The sequence below is a fragment of the Chroicocephalus ridibundus genome, chromosome 3, assembly GCF_963924245.1.
Source record: "Chroicocephalus ridibundus chromosome 3, bChrRid1.1, whole genome shotgun sequence".
Lineage (NCBI taxonomy): Eukaryota > Metazoa > Chordata > Aves > Charadriiformes > Laridae > Chroicocephalus > Chroicocephalus ridibundus.
The window spans coordinates 126160265-126182832 of NC_086286.1; the positions used below are offsets into that span (position 1 = coordinate 126160265).

Below are 22568 nucleotides of genomic sequence, written 5' to 3' on the forward strand. Positions count from 1 at the left end.
GTTGTGATGGGGAATAAGATGAGGGCCCTTTGGAATATCATGGGGTGCCTGCCTCATGCTAGGGTGCAGGGGGTTGAGTTGGGAACCAAGGGTGACCCCAGGGCCGGCAGTGCCCTCACTGATGGGAGCAGTACCACAGGGTCTGAGTGCACTGGGTAGAGCTGCGCGCTGGTAACGGCTCCCTCAGCAGTCCTAGACAAGGCAAGGGGATGGACCAGGTCCAAGGTCCCTCCAGGGAGTCCCTCCAGGAACAGAATGAGACAGGGCTGGAGATGGGGCTGGAGACACGACCGCCACTTGGATCTGTGGTCCATCCAGGAGACGAGGCTGGAGATAAGCTCCCTGCCATATAGATCTTCAGTCCATCCTGGAACCAGGGCAGGGGAGTTGCTGGAAGGATCAGATTCTTTGTTTTGGGACCATTTGAGGGTACTGACGAGTCTTGATGTTCCCTGTATTTATATATTGATCTGCATGGGACCACAGGGTGACAAAAAATTGACCAATTGCCAAAGGCCAACGCAATCAGAGATTCCTGATTATGGCAGAATCAAGCACAAGTCAATGTGAATGTTGCTTGTATGAAAGTATTTTAGAATAAAAAAGATCCGTGCAGTTACAAGGAATACAGATGCCCTGCTCTTACGGCGGTGCACTCCAAGACAGACCCCTTTCTACAGAAAGTAACCTTCATACTCGGGCTGCAGTGTTTAGATGGGAGCTGGATTTCAAGTTCTCAAACGTGGATCTAATAAGGATGAGGACAGAGGCTGTTCCTTCCAAGGAGAGAAGGGCTGGGGTGGGGTGGCAGGGCCAACGGCTCATGAAGATAAGCATAATGTGCCGTGTCAGAGAACTCCTGAATACAGCATCGTTTCCAATTCACACACTGATATTTCTGTATTTTTCTCCTCTAGACTGTAAGGACAACCTGACATGAGTTGAACCCTTAAGCTACTGAGCCTGCCCCAGATGCAATAATGTAGTGAGCAGATGATGTTTTCAACCAAACCTCCTGTCTAACTCAGTGGATCTGTGTGTCTTCCGGCAGGTGTGTCCTCTGTGGCCTCCCTGATGTCCCTGGCTTGGGTGCTAGCCTCCTATCACAAGCTTCTTCGGGACTCTAGGGACGACAAGAAGAGTATGAGCTACAGAGGGGCCCTCATCCATGTCTTCTGGCGCCTCTTCACCATCTCATCCCGAGTTATTTCTTTTGCTCTCTTTGCTTCCATCTTCCAGCTCTACTTTGGGATCTTTGTAGTGGTCCATTGGTGTGCCATGGCTTTCTGGATCATCCATGGTGGGACAGATTTCTGCATGTCTAAGTGGGAGGAGATCCTCTTCAACATGGTGGTAGGGATTGTGTACATTTTCTGCTGGTTTAATGTCAAGGAAGGGCGGACTCGATACAGAATGTTTGCGTATTACACGGTAGTCCTGACGGAGAACGCTGCCTTGACGCTCCTTTGGTATTTTTACAGAGATCCTGACACTACTGACTCATATGCCGTGCCAGCACTGTGTTGTGTCTTTCTTAGCTTTGCTGCTGGGATAGCTTTGATGCTGTTATATTATGGTGTGCTGCATCCCACGGGGCCAAGAGCTAAGATCTTTGCCAGCTCCTGTTGCGCCGAGCTGCTCTGGGGCATTCCTTTGCCCCCCGATGTTGAGCCCATGGCACCCCAAACCCCTGGGTACCGGGGGGCCCAGGCTACGCCCACCAGAGCGGTCACGGAGCAACAGGAGGAACTCACAGCTGACACTTGCTTGCCCGTTTTCCAGGTGAGAGCAATGGTACCATCTACTCCATCTGGGCGACCCTACCCCCCAGAGGGGCCTCTCATTAAGATTGACATCCCGAGAAAAAGATACCCTGCATGGGATGCTCATTTTGTAGACAGGAGGTTAAGAAGAACTATCAACATCCTCCAGTATGTCACCCCCACAGCTGTAGGTATTAGGTATAGAGATGGACCTCTCTTATATGAGTTGCTACAATATGAATCTTCACTTTAAAAGCTCCTTAAAGCAAAAGTAAAAGAGGGGACCTTATTTTTGTTTACGGTAAACACAGATCATGAAACAAACACAAACCTTCAGATAAGCTTTCTTTCTGGTTGCTGTATGTATAAAAAAAAAAAAAAAAGATATTCTCTATGTTTTGTAAGTAAAAACAAAAAGAAAAACTTTTCTTTTGTTTTTTACACACAAGAAACAGTATTTCAACTTCCACACCTAGGATTCACAGGTGGAGAAGGAGGCATCTCCACATCAGTTTTATACCGTACACCAAGTGTAGAACATTATTTATGGGATTGGTGCTGATTGAAAAATAAAAAAAACAAACAAACAAACCTACAACTGCCTTATGCCCTTAGGTGCTGAGTTTCATTAAGTACTGTCACCTTTCTCATGCAAAACTCTTTGATGATTATATGCCAGGAAAAAAAACAACCAACTGAAATACAAACCTTAAAATGAAAAAAAAAAAAAAAAAAAAAGAAAAAAACGAACAACAACAACAAAAAGAGAGAAATGTATGAAAAACAATCTTGTTGCTCCTATTGGATTTAGCAGAAAAAACCCAAAACATCTACAGATTAAGAAAGCAAAGCCAAGACACCCCCGATGGAGTTTGATTTTTCCAACAGTTGAAAGACAAAATCAGGTCTGTAACTCAATTTGGCAATGCATTTATAACGCCGTTTGGCCAAGCCCGCGAGCCTTGACCGAGCCGTGTTATAAACGCGCTCCCCCCGTGTAACCGCTTCCCTCGTGCAAATGGGCCGCGCGCAATGGCCGGTTTGCACCAGATTAATACGGTAATACAGTATCTGATCTTGTTTCGAACAATCGCACACGCTAAAGAGCCACTGTCCTCAGTGGAGTAAATAACAACCGTCTGAGCCCAGAATAAGGCCTGCCACCTTGATTTCTGGAAAATGCGAAATCTGCAAGCATTGAAATTATATACCAAAAACATTATACTAAAGTACATCTACACATATCTAATAACTCTTTCAGTAATAATAAAACTCAGCATAGTAGCAAAAAGCGAGTCAATTTAAAGGCACAATACTTGATCAGTGACTGGCAAAATAATTTGACCTACTGTATCATTTTAAGGCTGTGAAAGGCATACATGTATTATTTGTAATCTCGTGTAAGACCTGTCATGTCTCACTCAGTGCGAGCCTTAAAGTGATTGTAAAGCATCCTTCGTTCCATTTCGGGGTTTGGGGGTTTTGATTTTTGTTTTGTTTTGTTTTGTTTTGAAGGAAAACAAAACATGAAAATCGGGATAAAAAACAAACAAACAAACAACAACAAAACAACCAACAAACTTCTTCAAATGGTAATAACCTGTAAACTGACTCACGTCTTGAGATGATTTGGTGCTTTGTATTTTTGTTGATGTTGTTGTTGTGATTTAGCTGAGAATTCTTCAACTCGGTACGTGTGGGGAACTGCTGATAAAAACTGTCTCGTGTCACCCTCTACTGTAAGTACATGGCGAGAAACACCACCAGAGGAAATTCAAGAGCGTTAGCCAGAGCATCGTGGTTTAGCTTAGCCTTCTCACCGCAAGGAGATGCTGCCACCTCCGATGATGGCAAAGCCTAGATGGTCACCTGCCGAGGGTTGTGTGGTTGTCTTGACATTTCCAAATAACCCGCTCGGTGTCTGAACATTCACATCTCTTGAATTCTGTTTCTGTGCTGGAATCTCTTGTTTCGAGTTAAATCACGGGTTTGCGTCTATCTAACACCCTTTTCCTTTTCGAGAGTATTGCTCCTTTAAAGGGTTATTCCTGTTTCAGGGCATCTTTTCAATCCCACCATCCCTCTACTTGGGAGGGGAAAAACCAACAACAACAACATGAGATATTTTTAAGTGAATGCTGTAGTATTTTCTGTGTGCAATTGCAATTTTTTATTCCAGAAATACTGTAACTGTCTAGGGTGCAAAACTCCCATGCTGACCTATTCTGAAAAGAAGATCAGCATGGGGGGGATATTTTTTAATTATGATTATGATTTATTTTTTTTAATTTGAGGAATCGGTTGGTTTTTTTAATTATAATAGTATTTAAAGAAACTAGTACCAATTTTATATAACAGTTTAAAGAAGCTGAATGCTTTCTTCGCCTGAATATACCTGAAGAGAAACATTTTTTTCAATCAGTGATCCTTTGCAGTGTTCTGAGAAAATGTTGGGGTTTCTTCAGTTGTTTCATTTTGTTTTGTAAAGGAAACTTCTAACTGGTGTCTGTCCCTTTTAAGGAGGGCAGGACTCATGCACGCCAAACTATAGACACACGGCAAAGTTTATAAGAAGCCAAATTGTCACTGGTACTGTAATTCCCAGTCAAACTCCATTTCAGGCAAATGTTTCTGGGCTCTGATTATAACTAATAAGGCAGTCACATTTTCATGCAAAGGGAGGGATTTTGTCTTGTCATTCCCTATCTAAATCCCCAGTCCCTTGTTTACTGTGCGCATAAATATATATATATATTCACACATATATATTTGTGAAAAGCTTTCATTTCCCTCATCCATTGTCTGTGTCCCATGGCCAGTCCCTTCTCAAATGTCCTACTAACATTTCACCCTGTTTCTTCCCTCTGTCTCCGTAAAAAGAGGTAATTTGTGAAGTGAACTTGCTGTCCCCACCTATCGAGTCATAAAAACACAGAGGTGCCCATCTTCTAGCAACAAGCCTGCATTTCTCTTCCCTGGACTTTCTTTGACTTACCTTTAATACTAGTGTAGATTTGCTCTGATCCAGTTCCCTGAGACTCACGCCCTGTGTAAAGACTCTCATTGGTCCTTCCGTGGAGATCTCTCCTCTACACATCTGCATTTCATTGGCATAAGCATGAGAAAGGAATGGATGACAAACAGCCCTTCTGTTCCTCGGGATCCTTCCTCCAGGAGATAGCATCCTCATTTCCAAAAAGCACCAAGAGAAGGTCCCCCTCTCCAAACTTGTTAACCTTGAGGTCAGATTTGGAGATGTGATCCCACTCCCAGGCCCCACTGGACAGCTGGACCCTGCCGCTTTGCACCAGGACAGTGAAATGAGTCAACGAGCCGAGGCACACTCATCGGGAGTCAAGGAGGAGACCCTTCAGTGTTGCCTCTCATGAGCATCTGCAGCCTGCCTTCCCTCAGGAACGGGACCCTTGCTCCAGACCGCCACACCAACAGCCGTCCTCTCCATCCCGTTACGGGAGCGGAGGGGCAAAACACTCTAGAAGTGACCTTACCTCTCAATGCAGTGCTAATTTCTCACAACCAAACCAGCTTGACTAAGGGCTTGACACACCCCTGCTCCAAAGTCCTCCTTCGTGGCTTGTAGTATGGATAACAATGAAGGCAGGTGCCTCCACTGAGTGTTCAGACTGTTTCATTACGCTTAGGTGCATAAACTTTCTGCCTCCGCTATTAGTCCTTTCTTTGAATGATATCCACTGGCATCTTAATTTAGCAGAAGATTTCCAGTGAGAGCCTGTGTCAACCCTGAAGAACTATTTCTCTTTGAAGGACTTCATTACAGCCTTAACGTAAAACACGTGCTCTACCACTACACCCAACGAGTTCATGGTGGACAGTTTGGTGTGGTGACCATTTCCTCTTGGGGTTATCTCTGATTTTGTTGCCAAACAGCGCCTTTTGCCAAGCCAAAAGCTCGGGGAGGAAAACTACCCCCAGCTTTTTATTGGTACTAATCCCAGTGCTAAGAGTCTAGTCCTTGCCTCCTGTGGTTTTTTTTGCCCAGGATCTCTTTGATTTTTGGTGTGCAATTTGGCAGGATGGTCAGTGACTTGTTTTGGTTTCACTTGGTTTTTAACACCTCAGTTTCTCCCTGGTAGCTTAGATATGCCATGTTCCACCTTCTTGCCAAAGGATACTGCATGAAGCTTTTTTCAAACTGTCGTGGAGAAGGTTGAGTCCATACGTATTCACATCACAAGATCAGTGGGCAACATCTCTGGCACATTTGTGCTGCTGGATTCACCCTGGGATCATCTAAACCAGCCAACTGTGCCACACCAGGGCAAAGCCAGGGCACAAGGGCTCCACCATCCCCACTGTTATATTGTTCAAACCTTCCCTGGCATGGTTTTGACCAACTCCAACGAGCCCTGGGCTTGGGCACAGCTTGCACAGGCGTTGACACTGGCCAGAGACCATCTCCAATCAGCAGTTTGGATGCAGCTGCTCCGTATCGGGGGTGAAAGGGTTTAGTAGTGTAGGTGTGGCCAGCACTTGTCAGTTGGCTTCATAGCCAGAATGGATGCTGGCAGTGCTTAATTTACTAAAAAAGATGTAACTGTATGCCGCAGACCAGGACTCAGGACTTGGTGGATGACATCAGCTCTGATCTCTTATTTTTGTATTTTCCACCCAACTCAATGGACAAAGTATTTTATCAGTTCACTTTGTTCTTTTTGCTGAGGTTATTTTGCAAACAGCACCACTTTTATCATGCTGGTGTCAAACCATCCATCTAGCCCTCCATCCATGTCAGATGGCCGGCGTGCTTAGTGTCATAGCGTTATATGTCCGTAGGCAGCTAATTTGGAGACAGGAATGATTCAGACCAGACCAAATCAACAATGGAAATACAGGAATTTCAAGGTCCCTGCCCATGCCCTTGTCATGCTTTGCCACCCACACAAGACATTTTTCATGCGCAGCAGATCCAACCTGAACTGCAGAAGAGGAGCCGATGTTGTATAATTACCAGCGGAAAGTGCAAGCGAGCCACCGATTTCGAGTAGAAATATATATATTTTCAGTGTTTGGGATTGGAGCTAATTGTCTGCTTCATCCTTCTCTGCACCTGCCAAAAGTCAGTAGTCATTTGCATGTATTTTTATTTAAAACTGACTAGATGAAGCAGGACAAAATTAATTTCAAGCTTTAGTCAGTGGTCTGCTAAAACCTGGCTGATGCTGCTCACGAGGGGAGCCTTGCTATTGACTTTCAGAGAGCAATCATCCCCTGCTCTTCAGATATATTTTTGTACGCTCAAGATTCACTTCACAATTTATCCCTACTCCTCGTCCCTGCACAGAAATGCATGACACACCTGTCACCCACATACCTGCAGCATGACTAAACCTCCTGAAGAAAATGTGGTCTGAGGTTCGTCCAGCGTGATTTCATTGAAGCTCAGAGGTGCTTTGAAAAGGAAAACTTACTACTGTGCATTTGCAAAACCTTTTAGTGCCTGCTTGCTGGGCAGCTTGGGCAAGAGACGATTTGGAAGCTGCCGGAGTCAGCGGAAAATTGCAGAGACAGGCTTTTCTAGGGTCTTTTCTTCTTTCACTGGGTTAGCTTTTCTCTGGATTCTGTTCAGATCGAATGTGGTCATGCAAAAAAAAAAAAATAACGCAAAACCCAGAAAACAAAAACCCAAATAACCACGGCAAAATAAGGTCTATACCGATCCCCATAGAAGCTGAGATAGCTGACGTTAGATGGTAGGGATGACGTGAACTCCGTTGTGTACCCTTTGCTTGCTGAAGCTTGCATGTTGTTATTTTGGCAGTGGTCTAAAGCCCTGGGCCTTTGGGGATGGTAGTTTCACAGGGTTATGATTGCTGTTTTTATTTTTCCTTGGAGCTCAGGTGTATTCTGGTGCAGAGGATCTCAGCCTGGTTTGAACGAGAAGATTGGAGGCTATCCCAAATAGACGTGGGCAAACCTTTCACTGTGTGCAGAACGCATTTCCAGACCTTTGGGTACCGCTAGAGATTGTTGCAATCCACTTATTTCTCCATGAGCACGTTCAGAATCGCTTCATTGTTCCGTTGCGTTTGAACATGGGAATAACGGTGCGGTGACTTTTCTGTCGAGGTGTGATGTGAAGAAAGGTAGGAGCCTTCCTGCTGTGCTAGATATTGCCTGTGTTCAACCTTGTTCCTTACTTGAAGCTCAGACAGTAGGATAATGAGAAAAAGGAGAAAATGAGGTGACAGAGAGCTGCATATGTTCCATTGGCTCTTCGCTGATGAGGAGGGAAGCAATTGGTGACAATTAAAGTAAATCTGCATAAACCATCTGGACCTTAATGCATGTTCAGACGTACACATGACCCAATTGGAAAGTGATGTTGTTGATAAAATAATGTGGACTATCGTTTCCTGTTGTATATTAAAAAACTAAAAAAAAAAAAAAAACAACAAAAAAAACCAAAACAAAAAAACCACAATAAAACAAAGCATTGCAAGCAGACAAAAATTAAAAATTATTTGCGAACATAAAGTATACTTCCCGCCCCCCAACTTCTGGGACACGTGCAGCGAGGCAACTCTTTGAAAACCAGGCACTTTGTAATACGTGGAGTTATTTGCATTTGTGCACTGCTGTGTTTGTCCGATGGTCTTTTACAGCGAGCGTAGAAAGTGGCCATGGTCTAAAACTCATCGCAGATTTCTGGGTGACAGTACTCCTGGGTTTCGACCCCCAGCTCTGCCACGAAGTTGCTGTGTAACCTTGGGCAAGTCATTTAACCTTTCTGTGCCTACAGTTTACCCATCTGTACATGGGTATAATAATATTTACCTACCTCACAGGGGTGTTGTGAGGCTTAAGTAAATGCGTTGTGAGACGTGCTGGAAGTGCGCCGTAAAAAATTTCATTCTTGCTGGGTTTGTGCTGTTATCGGGAATGAGCAGAAAAGGGATTTGTTCCAACACGCAGAAGGAAAACCTGCTGGTGCGTGTGTGTGTCGAGGAAGCGATCTTAAGTCTTTTCTCTCCCCAAAAGCAAGGAATGGAGAAAATCGTTGTGCGCCAACTGACTAGCCTTGCTTTCCTGGTCAAATGTAATAGCACTGTTTGCAATATTATTTTCTTACACAACAGGTGACCTTTCCCTTTTCCTTTCTGTTTCTGGAAACTTGAAACTAAAGATCACAAAAGTATTTCTGAACCGAACAGATTACTGATGAATACTTGAATTCCTTTAAAAGTTGCTCTCATCAGCCACGGTTAATGTGCACTAATCTTTCAGTCATCAGCTTCCATCTGAATACAGTGAAAAATTTGCTCACGCTGTTTTGGAATAGCCTGGACCTTATTTGGGAGGCTGGTATACTGTTTGCTGAGGACTCTTTAGGCATGGGAAAACTAGTGTCTCAACTGATAAACAGGTGGAAAATTTTTTTTTTTCCGTTTTTGCCTTTTAAGTTTCTTGACTGCCTAAGACAGCACAATAATTGCAGTTTACTTGGTTGTACAGTAGCTTTTTTTTTAACTATTTCCTTACGCGAAGGGCGAAGGTGGGTTGTGAAAGGATAAACTAGACCCAACGCTGCTCACGCGCGACTCTTCTCGAAGTACCCGCTTTCCTGGAGAAAAATCTGTGCCACATCCAGAGAAACTAGACCAGGCCTGCCTTCACCATCCTCCTGCAGGCAAAACTTCCCTTGCCGTCAGTGGGAGTTTTGACTGTTAATTATGTGTCTATCAAGGTGGATTCATCCCTGGTTGAACCCCCAGACACGCGGGGGAAACCCGAAATAACTTTCTTAAGAACGAGGGAAGGGATCCAGTTTGTTGCTTCAAATATCTCCACTGGTCAGATAATTCGGAAGGGGGGAAAAAAAAATGTGATTGAAAGCCTGTTTTGGTTTTTTTGTGGTTTTGAGCCAAGTGTTTTTATTGTCTAAGTGTTCTGACCATCATATAATGTCTCTTTTGGAAATGCGATGCGAGGCAAGACTCCCTGCTCCCTTTTAGAAAAGCTTTTTGAAGTCTACTCATGCACTCCTTACTCAGGTAAAACTCCTGGGTTTTGTTGTTGGGTCTCGTTTTCTTTCCTGAGTAAGGACTGTGAAATCTGGCCCGTTCTGGATAACCGAGTGGTGTTTCGGGCGGATGTTGTCTTCTCCAACCCAAAACTTGCCTTGCATGAAGCAAGAACGAAGCTAGGAAACCCTTCTCTAGCTCCGTCTTGGTCTGCCACGTACCTTCCCTGTCCCTTTTCTGCGTCCACCAAGGGGAGGTAGTTCAAAATCTTCTGGCTACATGGGCCAGGCTCTTCCACATGACTAACCAGGCAGCTGCATATCTTCCCTCTGGGGAAGAGCAAATTCAGAAGCCCATGTCTTGCAGATGGGCCACGGCTCATCTTCATCGGCTTTGGGTCTTCTCCTTCCCCGTTCTTCTCCCCAGACATTTATTTGCCCTGTTTTAAGCACTCAGCTCAGTGCTTCTGGGTTCTTTTTACTGCTTCTGTTCCAAAAAAAAGATTGAAGCTGGGAAAAAAACAGCTCCTTCGGTGCTATGCTAACTGCTTTGTTCAACCCAACCAAATGCTGGCCGACATATAGATTTTCCCTCTTTGTCCTAAGAAGCACCACACGTCTGTGTCTTGAACAGGGATGGACTGAGAGAGGTGAGAGAGGGCAAGTGTGGTTTTGAAAGCAATTAAAGTCTCACGTGGATCTAGTAGAGCAAAAAAAAAGATGGAAATGCAGGATGCTTTCAAAGCTAATTGTCGCCCACCTTGTGGAAGTAAATAGGATATAGCCTATGAGGTATTGAGGGCATTATATATATATATTTAAAAAAAAAAAAAAAAAAGGCAAAAAGTTCACCTTATCAATAAATCGCCCTTTAATTTTCCTGAAAATGTACTGTTCAATAGTAAATACACTTGGCTGTGCTTGCACCCGGTTGTTTTGCTTTGACCCACTTCAGCAGCAATGGCTACGTTAATTGCAAGGGTAAAAAAGACCGTGAAGAGAGAGAGAGCTCCTCCTACTATATATTAGGCATGATGTGAAGTGGGTGGCTATGAATTTTCAGGATTAAAGGGACTAATCAACATGTATGTCTGTGTCTATATACACAGTCCTGTGGAAATATAGAAAAGCATACATGCCACGTTACTGCAACTGTATATATGTTTTAATATATAGGAACACCTTGTGAATTCCAAAGGGCTTTCTGAGATGAGGAAGGTAGTTTCTGGTGCGAGGTGCTAGCAATTTGGGATTTGCAAGCAGGATTGAAATAAATATTCCTTGTATGATTTATTTTAAAAAGTAAAAAATTGGCATAAAAGACCATCAGAAGCTTAAGGTCCTTCTGGGGAAATGCTGTACCACCTGATCTTCCACTTCTTAAGAAATTTGGAAGCCAAAATCAGGCCACAAATGAGGGCCAAATGCAATGTCAGTATAAATCTTTAAATTAAATAAATCAGTCAAGCTCCATTGATGTTCAGGACCACCCTTAGTCTCCCTGTGCTAAAAAAAAATAGTCATTTCTGCTCATGCCAGGGGAGCCCAAACTGGGCTCCAATTGGGTTTTTTTTTCTTAACGTGTGATAATAGATTTCCTGTTTGAGCTCGTAGATTTTGTCAAAACCCAGGCAAAACTTGGACAAAATCAGGATTTTCTTTCCCAGCGGAGCCATCTGAGTGTAGCATAACCCTGACCGACACGGGGGCTTTGTAGTCTCTGGCTTCAGCTGAGGAAGAGATGGCTTCCCCTTCCACCAGTATGGCCATTGCAATGCGAACAGCCCAGTTAATTCACACAGCAAATTGGGCCTTCCTTTGCAGGGGTTAAACCCCTCACCCCACCCCAGTCTGATTTCAAGCCCTTAGAATCCAAATGCCAAATGCCACTTAAAGGGAATGATTATTGTTTTCTCTCCAGATGTCATTCCCGTTCATCAGTCACAAGGACAAGCAGCTCATATTTTCCATTCTAGCTGTATTTACCAATAAAACTCGCCGCCAGTGCCAGAGCCTCCTTCCCTCGGACCCAGCTGAACACCACCTGCATGCCGCCCCCGTCCTTCCTCCCCTTCTTCCACCTTAAAAGCAAACACTGTTCCTTCCCAAGTAGCGAAGATCCAGGACAAATGCCAGATGATTACACCTGCAATCTGTTCGCTTTAGGATTTTATTTTAGTTTCTGAGGGCATACGAGTACACACAGGGACGCGCGCCCGCAGAAATATCCGTAGCCTGAAGTTGAAGCCACCTGACTTCAATGGACTTGCTCCGAGCTGACACTGCTGAAAGAGAAAGTATACACCAAGTGCACCCCAGGCGACCCCTTCAAATTACTAGTTTCACACCATTCCCGAATAATCCGTTCTTTTCAACAATTACTGAAGACTGAGGGTCAGTCAGCCAATCTATGATGGATAAGTAGTAGGAGAAGTGGACTGGTTCTCACTTATCCATAGACCTCTTAGTACTACTCGAGCAATTAAACAAGCCTTAAATTGGATGTAATTGCAGCCATTTGGAGGAGAGCTGTGATGCATGTTTTGTAAAAAGTGTCTAAATAGGTATCACAGCCAAATCCCTTGGCCCCATCTTCTCTATGTGGGGAAGGGAGAGGGAAGAGAATTTTACATCGAACGCCAAAGTTTGCCATTAGCTACAAAATGTGTCCCCTCCCAAAATGTATCTAAAACCATTTTTTGGTGCAAAATGTTTTCCTATCAGAAAAAAAACCCCGATGGTTTTGGCTAATGTTTCTGTTCTGCAAACTCTTTTACCATTCCAGCCTTTTGTTCCAATGAGGAATGGGAATTAGTTTCAAAAGTGTTTAAATTACTCAGGGAAGGACTATTTCACATCTAGGTCTGGTGACTTCCACTCAACGTCACCAGGCCAAGTTCAGACCATTCCACTACAAGCAATGTGATTACCCATGGTACGAAACCAGTATGAGATGACAGCTGGGGTGAAGCCCTTGTGTTGTCTCCTCTGTGCTCCCTATCGCAGACTTACGGTGATCTGCTTGGGAACCTGACACAGCATGGCCCATCACGGAGCTGTTCCCTTAAAACCAGGATTTTCACAGGAAGGTTATATATTTCGCAGGCTTTGAATGACTTTTTGATTGCAAGGAAATATCATCCCTTTGGTGTATATATTTTTGGATGCACTGTTGTGTGCAGAAGGTAAAATCTTGGTGCCTGAAGATACATGTTCTCTCTCCATCTCTGCCATGGGCTGTTAGTTGGGAAAGACAAGGGGATTTTAGGGTTGCCTCTGCTGGCAGATATAATATGTTCCCTAGTACCATTGGCCTGTTCTCCAGGGCATGTGATATAGCAATGGACAGGCTGTTGCCTGGCTCCCATCACCGACCGATCCCGCCTCCAGCCCTGCCACGCTTGCCCCAGGTGTTGCAATGTGGGTTGAAAGATTTTTGTCTACCCAATTGAAGTGCTGGGAGAACAGCCTAGTTACGTACTCCTTGCAAAGCCCTTCAGCACCTTCCGATTGAAAGGAATTCTGAAAGTTCACTGTATCTTCTCAAATTAGCTTTCATCCTAGGAGCATTTTTGATTAGTGAATTTTGATAGTACTGGAAAATTGGCACAGCCATAGAGAATAGCACAATTTAAATACTTGTATTTCAGAAGTGCCACTTTTCCCATAAACATTGAAATTTGACTAATCACTGCTGGAACTCGTTGTTAGCATTCAAAACCCGGAAAATACTCTTGCACTTGATTCCTCAGATAAACCTTATTCAAGGAGAACAAATTCTCCAATCACTACAAAACGGTAAAAAGAAGCTATTAATGCAGGACACCTGGGTTCTTCTAATGTTTTTGCACTGCAATAAGCTGTAGCTCCTGATTATTGTCCGTTTGCCTTGCAGTAGGAACACTGGGACTGCAGCCAGGCTTAGGACCCCCTCGTGCTAAGCACTTTACCAAAACACAGAGAGATATGGACCTGACACAAAATAGCTCTCAGTTTCACTGTGGTGGGTTGTGTGACCTTGGGCAAGTCATGTAACTGCTCCATGACTCAGTTTCCTCATCTGTAAAATGGGAGGTGTGAAGTCTATCACACTATGGGGATTATTTAGGCAACGTTGGTGAACTGCTTCAAGACCTTAACATCAAAAGCCCTTCAGTGGTGTTGGGCAGAGCAGGACAAAGCAAGCATCATGTCACCTTTCCCCTGTCTCCACGTAGCCCAGCAGAGACGAAGGGGCAGGCTGATCTGAATGTGGGGTTCTCGCGGAGGACTAGCACAACCCACACAAGACACCACGCTAAGCTTTTGGGGAGTGCTTTTCTTCTTCCTTGAAATGCTCCGCTCTCTCTTTAGAAAGCAGTTGGAGAAGTCAACCAAGAAGCCAGGGATTTAGCACAGTCCTGTGTAGTCATGGAGTCAGAGAAAGCAGAGATGGAAAGAGCACATGGGTCATCAGGTGCATTCCCAAGAGCCCATGCCGAAGGCATCCCTGCGTCTTATTCTCCCACTCTAAATCCTGACTGGTTGGAAATGTTCCAAAGAAGGGATTGGCTCACCTCAGACCCTCATGATCAGGCACATCAGACAGAAATAATGATCTACGTTTTCCTAGCAAGCAGAACATTTTTTGTTAACTAAGCTTGAAACTTAGTCATGCCCATGCCTTGAATCTTGCCTTATTAACCAAACTCAGCCCATTCTGGACCCAGGTCATTCATCTGAAGTTGTCCTATCAGTGCCATTCTGACCCAAGCGTGGCTTGCAGGTGAAGATACCTGTCCACCCAAGTTAGGATCAAAGATCTGGAGAGGGTGCCTCCTTCCTAGGTCACTTCTGCACCTGAGCCATCCTTACTGGGGGTCTAGAGAGACTGGGATCCAAATTAGACCCCCAAAAGTATGTCTGAATGAACAAGGGAAACTACTTCAAGTCCTGCCACAGGCAATTCCTTTTCTCCCTCACTTTTCAACTCCATTTCTAGCTTCTGCCAGCAAGCTGCACACGTGGTGCTTGGGAGATACAAGGATTTCCAACAACCCCTGCTCTGAGCTGGCCAAGGGCAGACCTGAACCCTCCTCTCATGTCCAGTGAGCGCATTTCTGCCGGTCTCGGTGGCGTTGCCCTTGATTTGGTGCAACGCTGCCGAGAGCAGGGGTAGGCTGCTTGTCAGCAGCTGTCTGAAGAGCTACGGTGGTTTAGATGGGATGGGCTGACAGGTGTCAGCACGATGCAAAACTGGTGCTATTAACTTGGCATAGAGTGCCTGCGAGTCTCTTCTTTTTCTTTTTCGATCACCAAGCAATTACCTTACGCATGGGAAGCCCATTGTTTATAGACAGTGTCTGTAGCGACTTCTCGTTTCACAGGAGGGCTCCGAGTATGTACTCTGTCTTATACCCCAGCTCTTCCTCTAATTTCTATGTCTTGGAGGAGGATGTGTGCATGCGTGTGTGTGCTTCAGTGTGAATTTACGAGTGAAAGAAATAGAGCAAGGGCCAACCCAAATATTTAGTGCAGTGGAGGTTTTGACGGAGCAAGGAGTGAATGAGAAGTCCGGGCTAAGACCTCGGAGAACCAGATGTGCAGATTTTGATCTCCGCCTCAGTCCGGTGGGACTTCTGTAAATCCATCACGATCGTTGTCTGTGTCCAGGACAATTTCTTCTCTGGGCTCCTGGGGAGGGACAGATTGAGATATTCAGGGCAGGGCTCCGCAGAGGGATGAGATCAGGCTCGCTGAGCCTCTTCGACCTCCCCTGGTTTAGTGGAAGCTGAAGGCATCCAGCACATCCCAGGAGGCAGTCCACGTGAGGTTGCGCCCTGTTTACGTTAGATTATGCTTTGAGCATTCAAAGTTCAATTCTGCTTTCTTTACACTGGCGCAAGCACGTTGCACATGGCAATATGTGGTCATTTTGATTTAGGAAGGCTGTTAAAAAGTGCCCAAAGTGCTAGATAAGAGCTCGCAAAATCAACGTGCCCCTTAAAAGAGCAAATTCTGGTCTCGATTTCACCAAGGCACCAGCCACCCTGAGTGAACCCCACTATCTTTTCTGGGAATGCCCTGGTTTTTCTGCCGCCAGCGAGGCCAGAATTTGGTCTGGCCCCACCTGCCCTCATTAACTCCAAAAAAGCCCTTTCTGTTTGCTGACGACGGCTATGTGAGGGCAGCGACATTTCAAATTCTCAAAACCTTGTGGTGCCTTTTCTTGTGGTGCTTACCCTTCGCAGGACTTCAGTCAAGGCAACCACTTGCATCAAACAGCAACGCTAGTACTTTTCCTCTGTATTACGTGCCAGTGCAGTAACAGACTTTAATGTATACGTATATAAATATAGATATATAGATATATTGCTATAGTTATAATTATATATATATAATTGAGGTTCTGATGCCACTGTATGGGGAATGGACCATTCCTCTGCAGGATTATACACTGCTCGAGTGAAACCAACAGCTCAACGTCCTGTAAAGCGTTACAACCTTGGCAAGGAGCTTCTCCTTCCCGCCTTCATTTTTTCCGGCTCCCTTTTCTCCTCCCCGCTCCCAGAAACGCACTCCGGCGAAAGCGGCTGTTTCGCACCGTAGCAATTTCTCCAAATAGCTCTCCCCATCGCCAGCATATGCCGCAAGGCAACATCTTCCTCCTGACGCGGTATGGGGAGGTCTCCCCTTGCCATGAAAGGAGGACGATGGGCCCAGCTGAGCGGCATCCCAGGGTGGCATCCCGGGGCAGCATCCTTGCCTTTTCTTTGCACCGAGGCGATGCAACCCACCGGGTGGCAAGCGGCGTTATTCCCCCGCTAGCGAAACCATCCCGCTGGCGAGCCTCTCCATCTCACCTTCCCCAGCGAGACACCAGCTTGGTGTATTCTTCTTTTTTTGCCTCTTCGGATGCTCGGTTTCCCGTGCTGCGCCGAGCGAGCCGAGCGCCGCAGCCCTCGCTGGCGGGGAGGAGGGAAGATGTTGGCGGTTGGCTTTGCTCACGGGAGTAATTCTGCCTGACTTCAAGGTGGGGGGACGACTTCTTTTTGTCAAGGGACTGCTGGGTTGGGTCACTCGTCACCTTATCGTTACCTTTGAAGTATTGCTGAAACTACAGACAGATGACAGAACAGATGTTGAGTGAAGGTATTTTCTACTAAAGGGAACAACACCAATAATACTGTAAAAGGTGCTAGAATCAAACCTCATTTTATATACTTTGGTTCTTAGATTTAAAAAAAAAAAAACAAAAATACACAGAATTCTTCCTGTGCAGCCTTACTGTAGATTGCTATAACCAACTCTTTATCCAAAAAAAAAACAAAAAAAAAAGTGAAAAGGTTAAAAAAGGACAAAAATGAAGCGATCCTGTATAAAGTGTAACAAATATGACTTTCCTATATAAATGTAAATGATCAGACATATATTAAAATGCACTTGAGGCAGGCAGCAAGCATGAAAAGCTTTTGAAGCATCCTTTTTAATGCACAACACCTGTCTTTTTCCGTTGGGTTTGTGCAAGAGGGAATGTGCCGAGTCACTTTTATTTCCTTTTAATTCTGTTTGTGATTTTTGGGAAAAGGAAAGAGGGGTGGAAAGAGGGTGGGAGGTTTAGCTGGAATATTCACCTCAATTTCTTTTTTTTTTAAATTTTTTTTGTTGTTAGTTTATGACATTGGTGACAGTGTTTGTACTCACACTTCATTTCTCAAATGCTTTTGAAAGCTTTGTTGCCTGCCCCAGGTGCTGAGCATAACTCTTACCTCAAGAACACTTACAAAAAAAGTCAATTGTTTTTTCCCATCTCTGGAAAATTAAAGCAAACAAATGACAACAACAGAAAAAAAAAATAAAAAAAGGCAAACAACCAGCAGTGAATGAAGGAATGAAAAATAAAATAGAAAGAAGTCAAAGCAGAGGTTTGGTGATCAAACCGAGCCATTCTGGTGCTTTTCCCCTTTTTGTGTTGCTAATGATCAAAATTACATGAGATGGGCTTAGACAAGTTTGTGGTCTTAGGATGTAGCAAAAAATGTATTTAAAAAGAATACAAATTCGCATGGAAAAAACTCTGATGGAACATTTAAAGAATGGCTGTTTCAATGTCAGACGTTTAATGTTAGCATGTGTGTGTGCTGTATATACCTTTTCATGTGTGACATGTACAGTTGACTGAGGAAAAAAACAAACATATGGAACCGAACAAAAAATAATAATCAAATGCTATTTTATCAGATGATGCACTTTTTCACCTTGATGAGAAGCCACTGTTCACAACTATGCAATCTTCCAGTTTCTCTCTATATCTCCTCTCTCCAACCTCAAATTTCCCAACTATTTTCCGTAACCTAAACCGTTTTTTCTTTTGTACAAAGAAACACAAAAAGTTCCAAACTCTGGTTCAAGGTGAGAGTGCTACTGTGACTTTTCTCAAACGATAAGAGCTAACAAACAGACAAACAAAAGGGGTTTGGTTTGGTTTTCTTTTTAAGAAAAAGGAGGTTCGGACATGACCCTCTTTATGTTCTCTAAGTGAATCGATGTTTTCTACATGTGCCAGGCTTCTGTTGACTGTTTTTGGGTTTGGTTTTGTTTCTTGGTTCATTTTTCTCTCTCTTGGGTTTTAGGATTATTTTTTTTAATCGTTTCCTTATGTACTTCTTTTCTTTTTTACTTCTGGTTTTGTATTGTAGGTATTGGGGATGTGAAGACGAAGGTGAAATTTGGCTTAACTTCAAGTGTTTTAGTACATGTGTGTGCTATATGTATATAGTTTTCTACATAGAAAATTTTACGCGCTTTTTAACGCACTTTACGACTTGTATGTACAAAGTTGTCTATATAGAAAATGTAGTGAGTGTTACCCAGCCTTCAAAGAAGAGAGTTTTGATTAAGAGGAGTTAAGATGTTTGAGTATCTCACGCGCACACGCGCGCGTGTGTGTATTATATACTATATTATATATTATAGAAATATATAATAGCGTATGTCCGCGTTAGGGTGTGTATAATATATACACACATCCAAACACATGATCATGCCCATCTATACCATAACACTAGAGGTTTTGTATTTCTTTAAGGTTTTCAAGCTACAGTAAATAGCCTGGCTCTACTGGGTAAACTTCTTCCCTGTCCTTAGACAAAAGGTAGAAAATTGCCCTCCCCTGTTATTCACAGTGCATATTCCTGGGGGAGGGAGGGGGATTTAGCCTTTATAACCTTTCTTTTCCCACCCCAGTTTGCCAGTGGGTGAGAGTGTTGGTGAGGAAACAGGGTCGTCCAGTGATGAGCTCAGGAAACCACGAGACCACGCGATGTGGCTGCCATGTCCCCTGCCCACCACCCACTCACCATGCAACTTAGAGCACATCACTCCCACTTCTCTGTGCCTGTCAAACTGGGGTTACTAACGCTTACCAAGCCTTTAAGCACTTTGCACTCGTGGTCCCTCTCTGCAAATACTGCAGGGTCCCCTTCAATACCAGTGGGAGGTGATTTGGGCCAGTTTTACAGTGAGATCTTCACCAGCCTACCCCTTGTCCTCCATCTCTTTTCTGTTCAGGAAGCCCACTGCTGCCGCGTTGGGCCATGCTTTGACCTTCATTCCCTCATCATCACATTTTAAATGAGCATCGTTGTGCTTCTCCTTCCTTCCACTCAAGGCTTCCCCATCCTTGGGAGCCACGGCCCACCACGCTAACACTTTTCACATCCCTTTATCAGACTCTCCTCTGACATGGTGCCTCCTGGCACTAAAACAACTTGGCAAAGGGCAAAACCTTGGGCTTCTGCCATTAGCCCACTCTTGGCCTACAAACTACAGACCTGGTGGTCTTGACCCTTATGGGTCCCTTCCAACTTGAGATATTCTGTGATTCTATGGTCTCAAGTTTCTTGGGGTAGGGCAGATGAAACTCCATTTCTGACTCATTGGGCACCTGATTTAGTGAAGCTCTTCCATGTGACCAAGGGACAGCTGGGGCTGGGTATCACACACAGCTGTGGATACAGAAAGGACCCTTCCTGAAGCCAGCAAAAGTGGGAAGGATGAGGGGAATGGATTTGTGTCATCTCTTCCATGTGTCAGTGGAGACACAGGTGTCCACATCAGTCTGTGGCAGCATGTGTGCTTCTTTCAGCCAGTCTTTTGCACTTGAGTCCTTAAACAAGAATTTCATGTCAGCCTTCCTACTGAAGTTAAAGCCACATTTATCTGAAAACAACCGTAGTGGAAAAGCTGGGGACAGTCTTCCCATCTTGCATGACCTATGGCTTCAGTCGTTGTCAGCCAGTTGGTTGATCTGTAAATCCAGGTGGGCTCAGAAACCTCCTGTGGGTGCTTCATGTAACTCAGTTCTCTAGAAAGCAGCATTCATACCTAAATAACTTATTGCAGGACACCTCCCTCAGCCTTACACATTACACATTGTCTGTTTAATGGTATAATATGTAACACAGCTGAATTGCCTTAAGTGTCTACTTATCTGCTCTTCCTGCACAAACGTGGGCTCTTGCATCTACTTGGGCTGACAGGTTTTAGTCTCTGGTTGTGGCTGATGTTTGCGAGGAGCTGTGGTTGTCCCCTGGATTTGCCATTAGGATGCGGGCATTTGTGGGCTGTGTTAATAGTCAATCCCACACAAGTCAAAGAGAGTATTTCTCCTCCCTGACTCCCTTTAAGGCAGAACACCTAATTTCCTTCCCTGAAAATGTAGCGCTGAGAGGTGCCCACCTGAGGAGGCCAAGTGGAGTCATCCTCTGCCCCAGTTAGCACCTTGTACTGAAGCCTTAAGGAAAATGATGAAGTTAGTTAGTTTTCTAATTGCTAGGTTCAGCGAATGGAGGAACCAAAAGCGCAAGTTTGACTCAATCCATTATCTTGCAGCTAAAATCTTCTAAATTCTTACACCCCAGTTTCTTAAAGGGAGTAACTTGCAAAGTCTTCTTCCTCTCCACCAAGAAAATCTATGTAAGGGAAAGAAATACGTGGAGGATGCTTGGCAATATATTCTTTCTCTCCAGGCTACTCAGCCCCTTCAAAGCAAAGCAAAGCACCCATCAGAGTTACAATAAAAGCAGAGCTGTGTTTCAGTTCAAAATGCCTTTTTGTGATATGAAGAAACAAATCTTTAAGAGTGAGTTTGGCAAACAGCAGGAGAGGTTCATTTTGTGAGCAAGTATAAAGCCACTTGCAGCTTTCAGACCCTAAGAGAGCATATTTCTTGATACCACACACACCCCCTGGTTGGGGATGTTTGTTCAAAGTACTTTGCCTGAGCATGGGATCCAGCCCTCTAATTTAGCCAGAAAAGCTGGTTATCCAGCAAGTTATCAAGGTCCCTTCCATACTCAAGAGAGACAGCAAGATATCTCCAGGTAGGGATTCATCCTGCTTGGTTTCCAGTTTAGATCTGTTCTGTGCCCTTTGGCTGGTTACATTTAGGTGAGTTGAATCCCACCAAAAGTGGACAGGATTTACCACGCTTCCAAACCATGGCTTACCATGAGGCTTGTCCTCTTTCCGCTCTGCCAATGAACATTCAAAGTTATCTCCTTCAGCAGAGCTCCATGCTTGCTCAGGAGCCTCTACCAAAGTGGCACCTTCACATCAGGCAGTCCTCTTCCAGGACTGAAGGGTATCAGGCCGCAATTCAGAGTGGGAACCGCTCAAGAGAGGGGGGATTTGATTTTCTTTAGTGATACACACTTTCTGTGACAGTCTTCTGGTCACCCTAGGGGTTCGCAAATACACCTTGAAAATTAATGCATGATCAAAAACCTGTGTGTTTTCCTAAAGGATAAGGTCATTCTTTGGCTAAGTGAAAAGGAAAAAGTAAAATCTGAGCTACAATGGTGACTTGTTTAGTAGATTCACACAGCGAGGTGGTAACAATCGCATTGGCTTCTTCTGCTCATTAGCAATCTGTTCTGGTCAATTCTCCTCATTTTCTTTAATTCAGCCATGACATTGTAAATGACATGAGAATAAAGCTCAAATTGCCACCGTTTGCAGAACAGCTGGGGAATCATACTCCTTCCAGGGCACCCTTCCTACCTTTGCAAGAAGATCAGGAGATGTTCGAACAGCAGCAAAGGGGCTGCCTAGCCCAGAGCTTCAAACTTCTTTTTGTCTGTGTTTCACGTAAAGCACCTGAGAGCTCCTGACATTCCTGGTAGTATGTGACTCCCGTATCCTAGGATATGAGGGTGTCACGCCCTTCCTTTGCTGCACATGTCACTTCATGAATGAGGCTGGTCCAATGGCCCAAAGAAGAGCTTTTACCAACCATGCCTATGCTTATTGGAAAGGTTTTCCTGTATCCAACCTGGTTCCCCCTTGCTATCGTTAAACCCACTGCTTTTCATCTTCATGTCTTTTCTCCTGTGGAAGCACCAGGTACATATTGTCCTGCATTGATAGACTAAATTTAAAAGCCAGGAAGCCCAAGGCTATTCCAAATCCCTCCCAAGATGTTGTGATGAGAAGTAACTGAAGAGCCCCAGTCATCCAGGTGCCTTAACAAGTCTCCTTTTCGGAATGCAGAGCAAGCAGCCAGATCCCACCAGGTACCAACACCAGTCACACCAACGCCCGGTCACTTCAGTGGTACCGTTTTTCTTGCCACGTATCTGCTGTTGCTTGTAAAGAGCAACAGAATCCATCAAGGGGCCGCCCTTCTATCGAAGCCTTGTTTCGTTGGCCATCATCAACAAGCCCAAGCCGATATTCACGAGCATACGTTGGTGAATGTAGCCTCAAGCGTTCCCAAGGTGTGCTGCTTCCCCTTGGCCATCAGAAAGGGAGGGGAAATGGTT

The 22568-nt window shown here is 44.5% G+C and overlaps 1 protein-coding gene across 1 annotated transcript in view; it reads left to right on the forward strand.

Moving 5' to 3' along the window:
* Positions 1 to 3236, forward strand: part of XKR6 (XK related 6) — a 205859-nt gene extending 202623 nt beyond the window's left edge. Inside the window, exon 3 of the mRNA XM_063330691.1 lies at positions 1052 to 3236. Within this exon, the coding sequence (XP_063186761.1) occupies positions 1052 to 2016 (965 nt within the window). The 3' untranslated portion in view covers positions 2017 to 3236. The remainder of the gene's footprint in view (positions 1 to 1051) is intronic.
* Positions 3237 to 22568: the final 19332 nt, after the last annotated feature.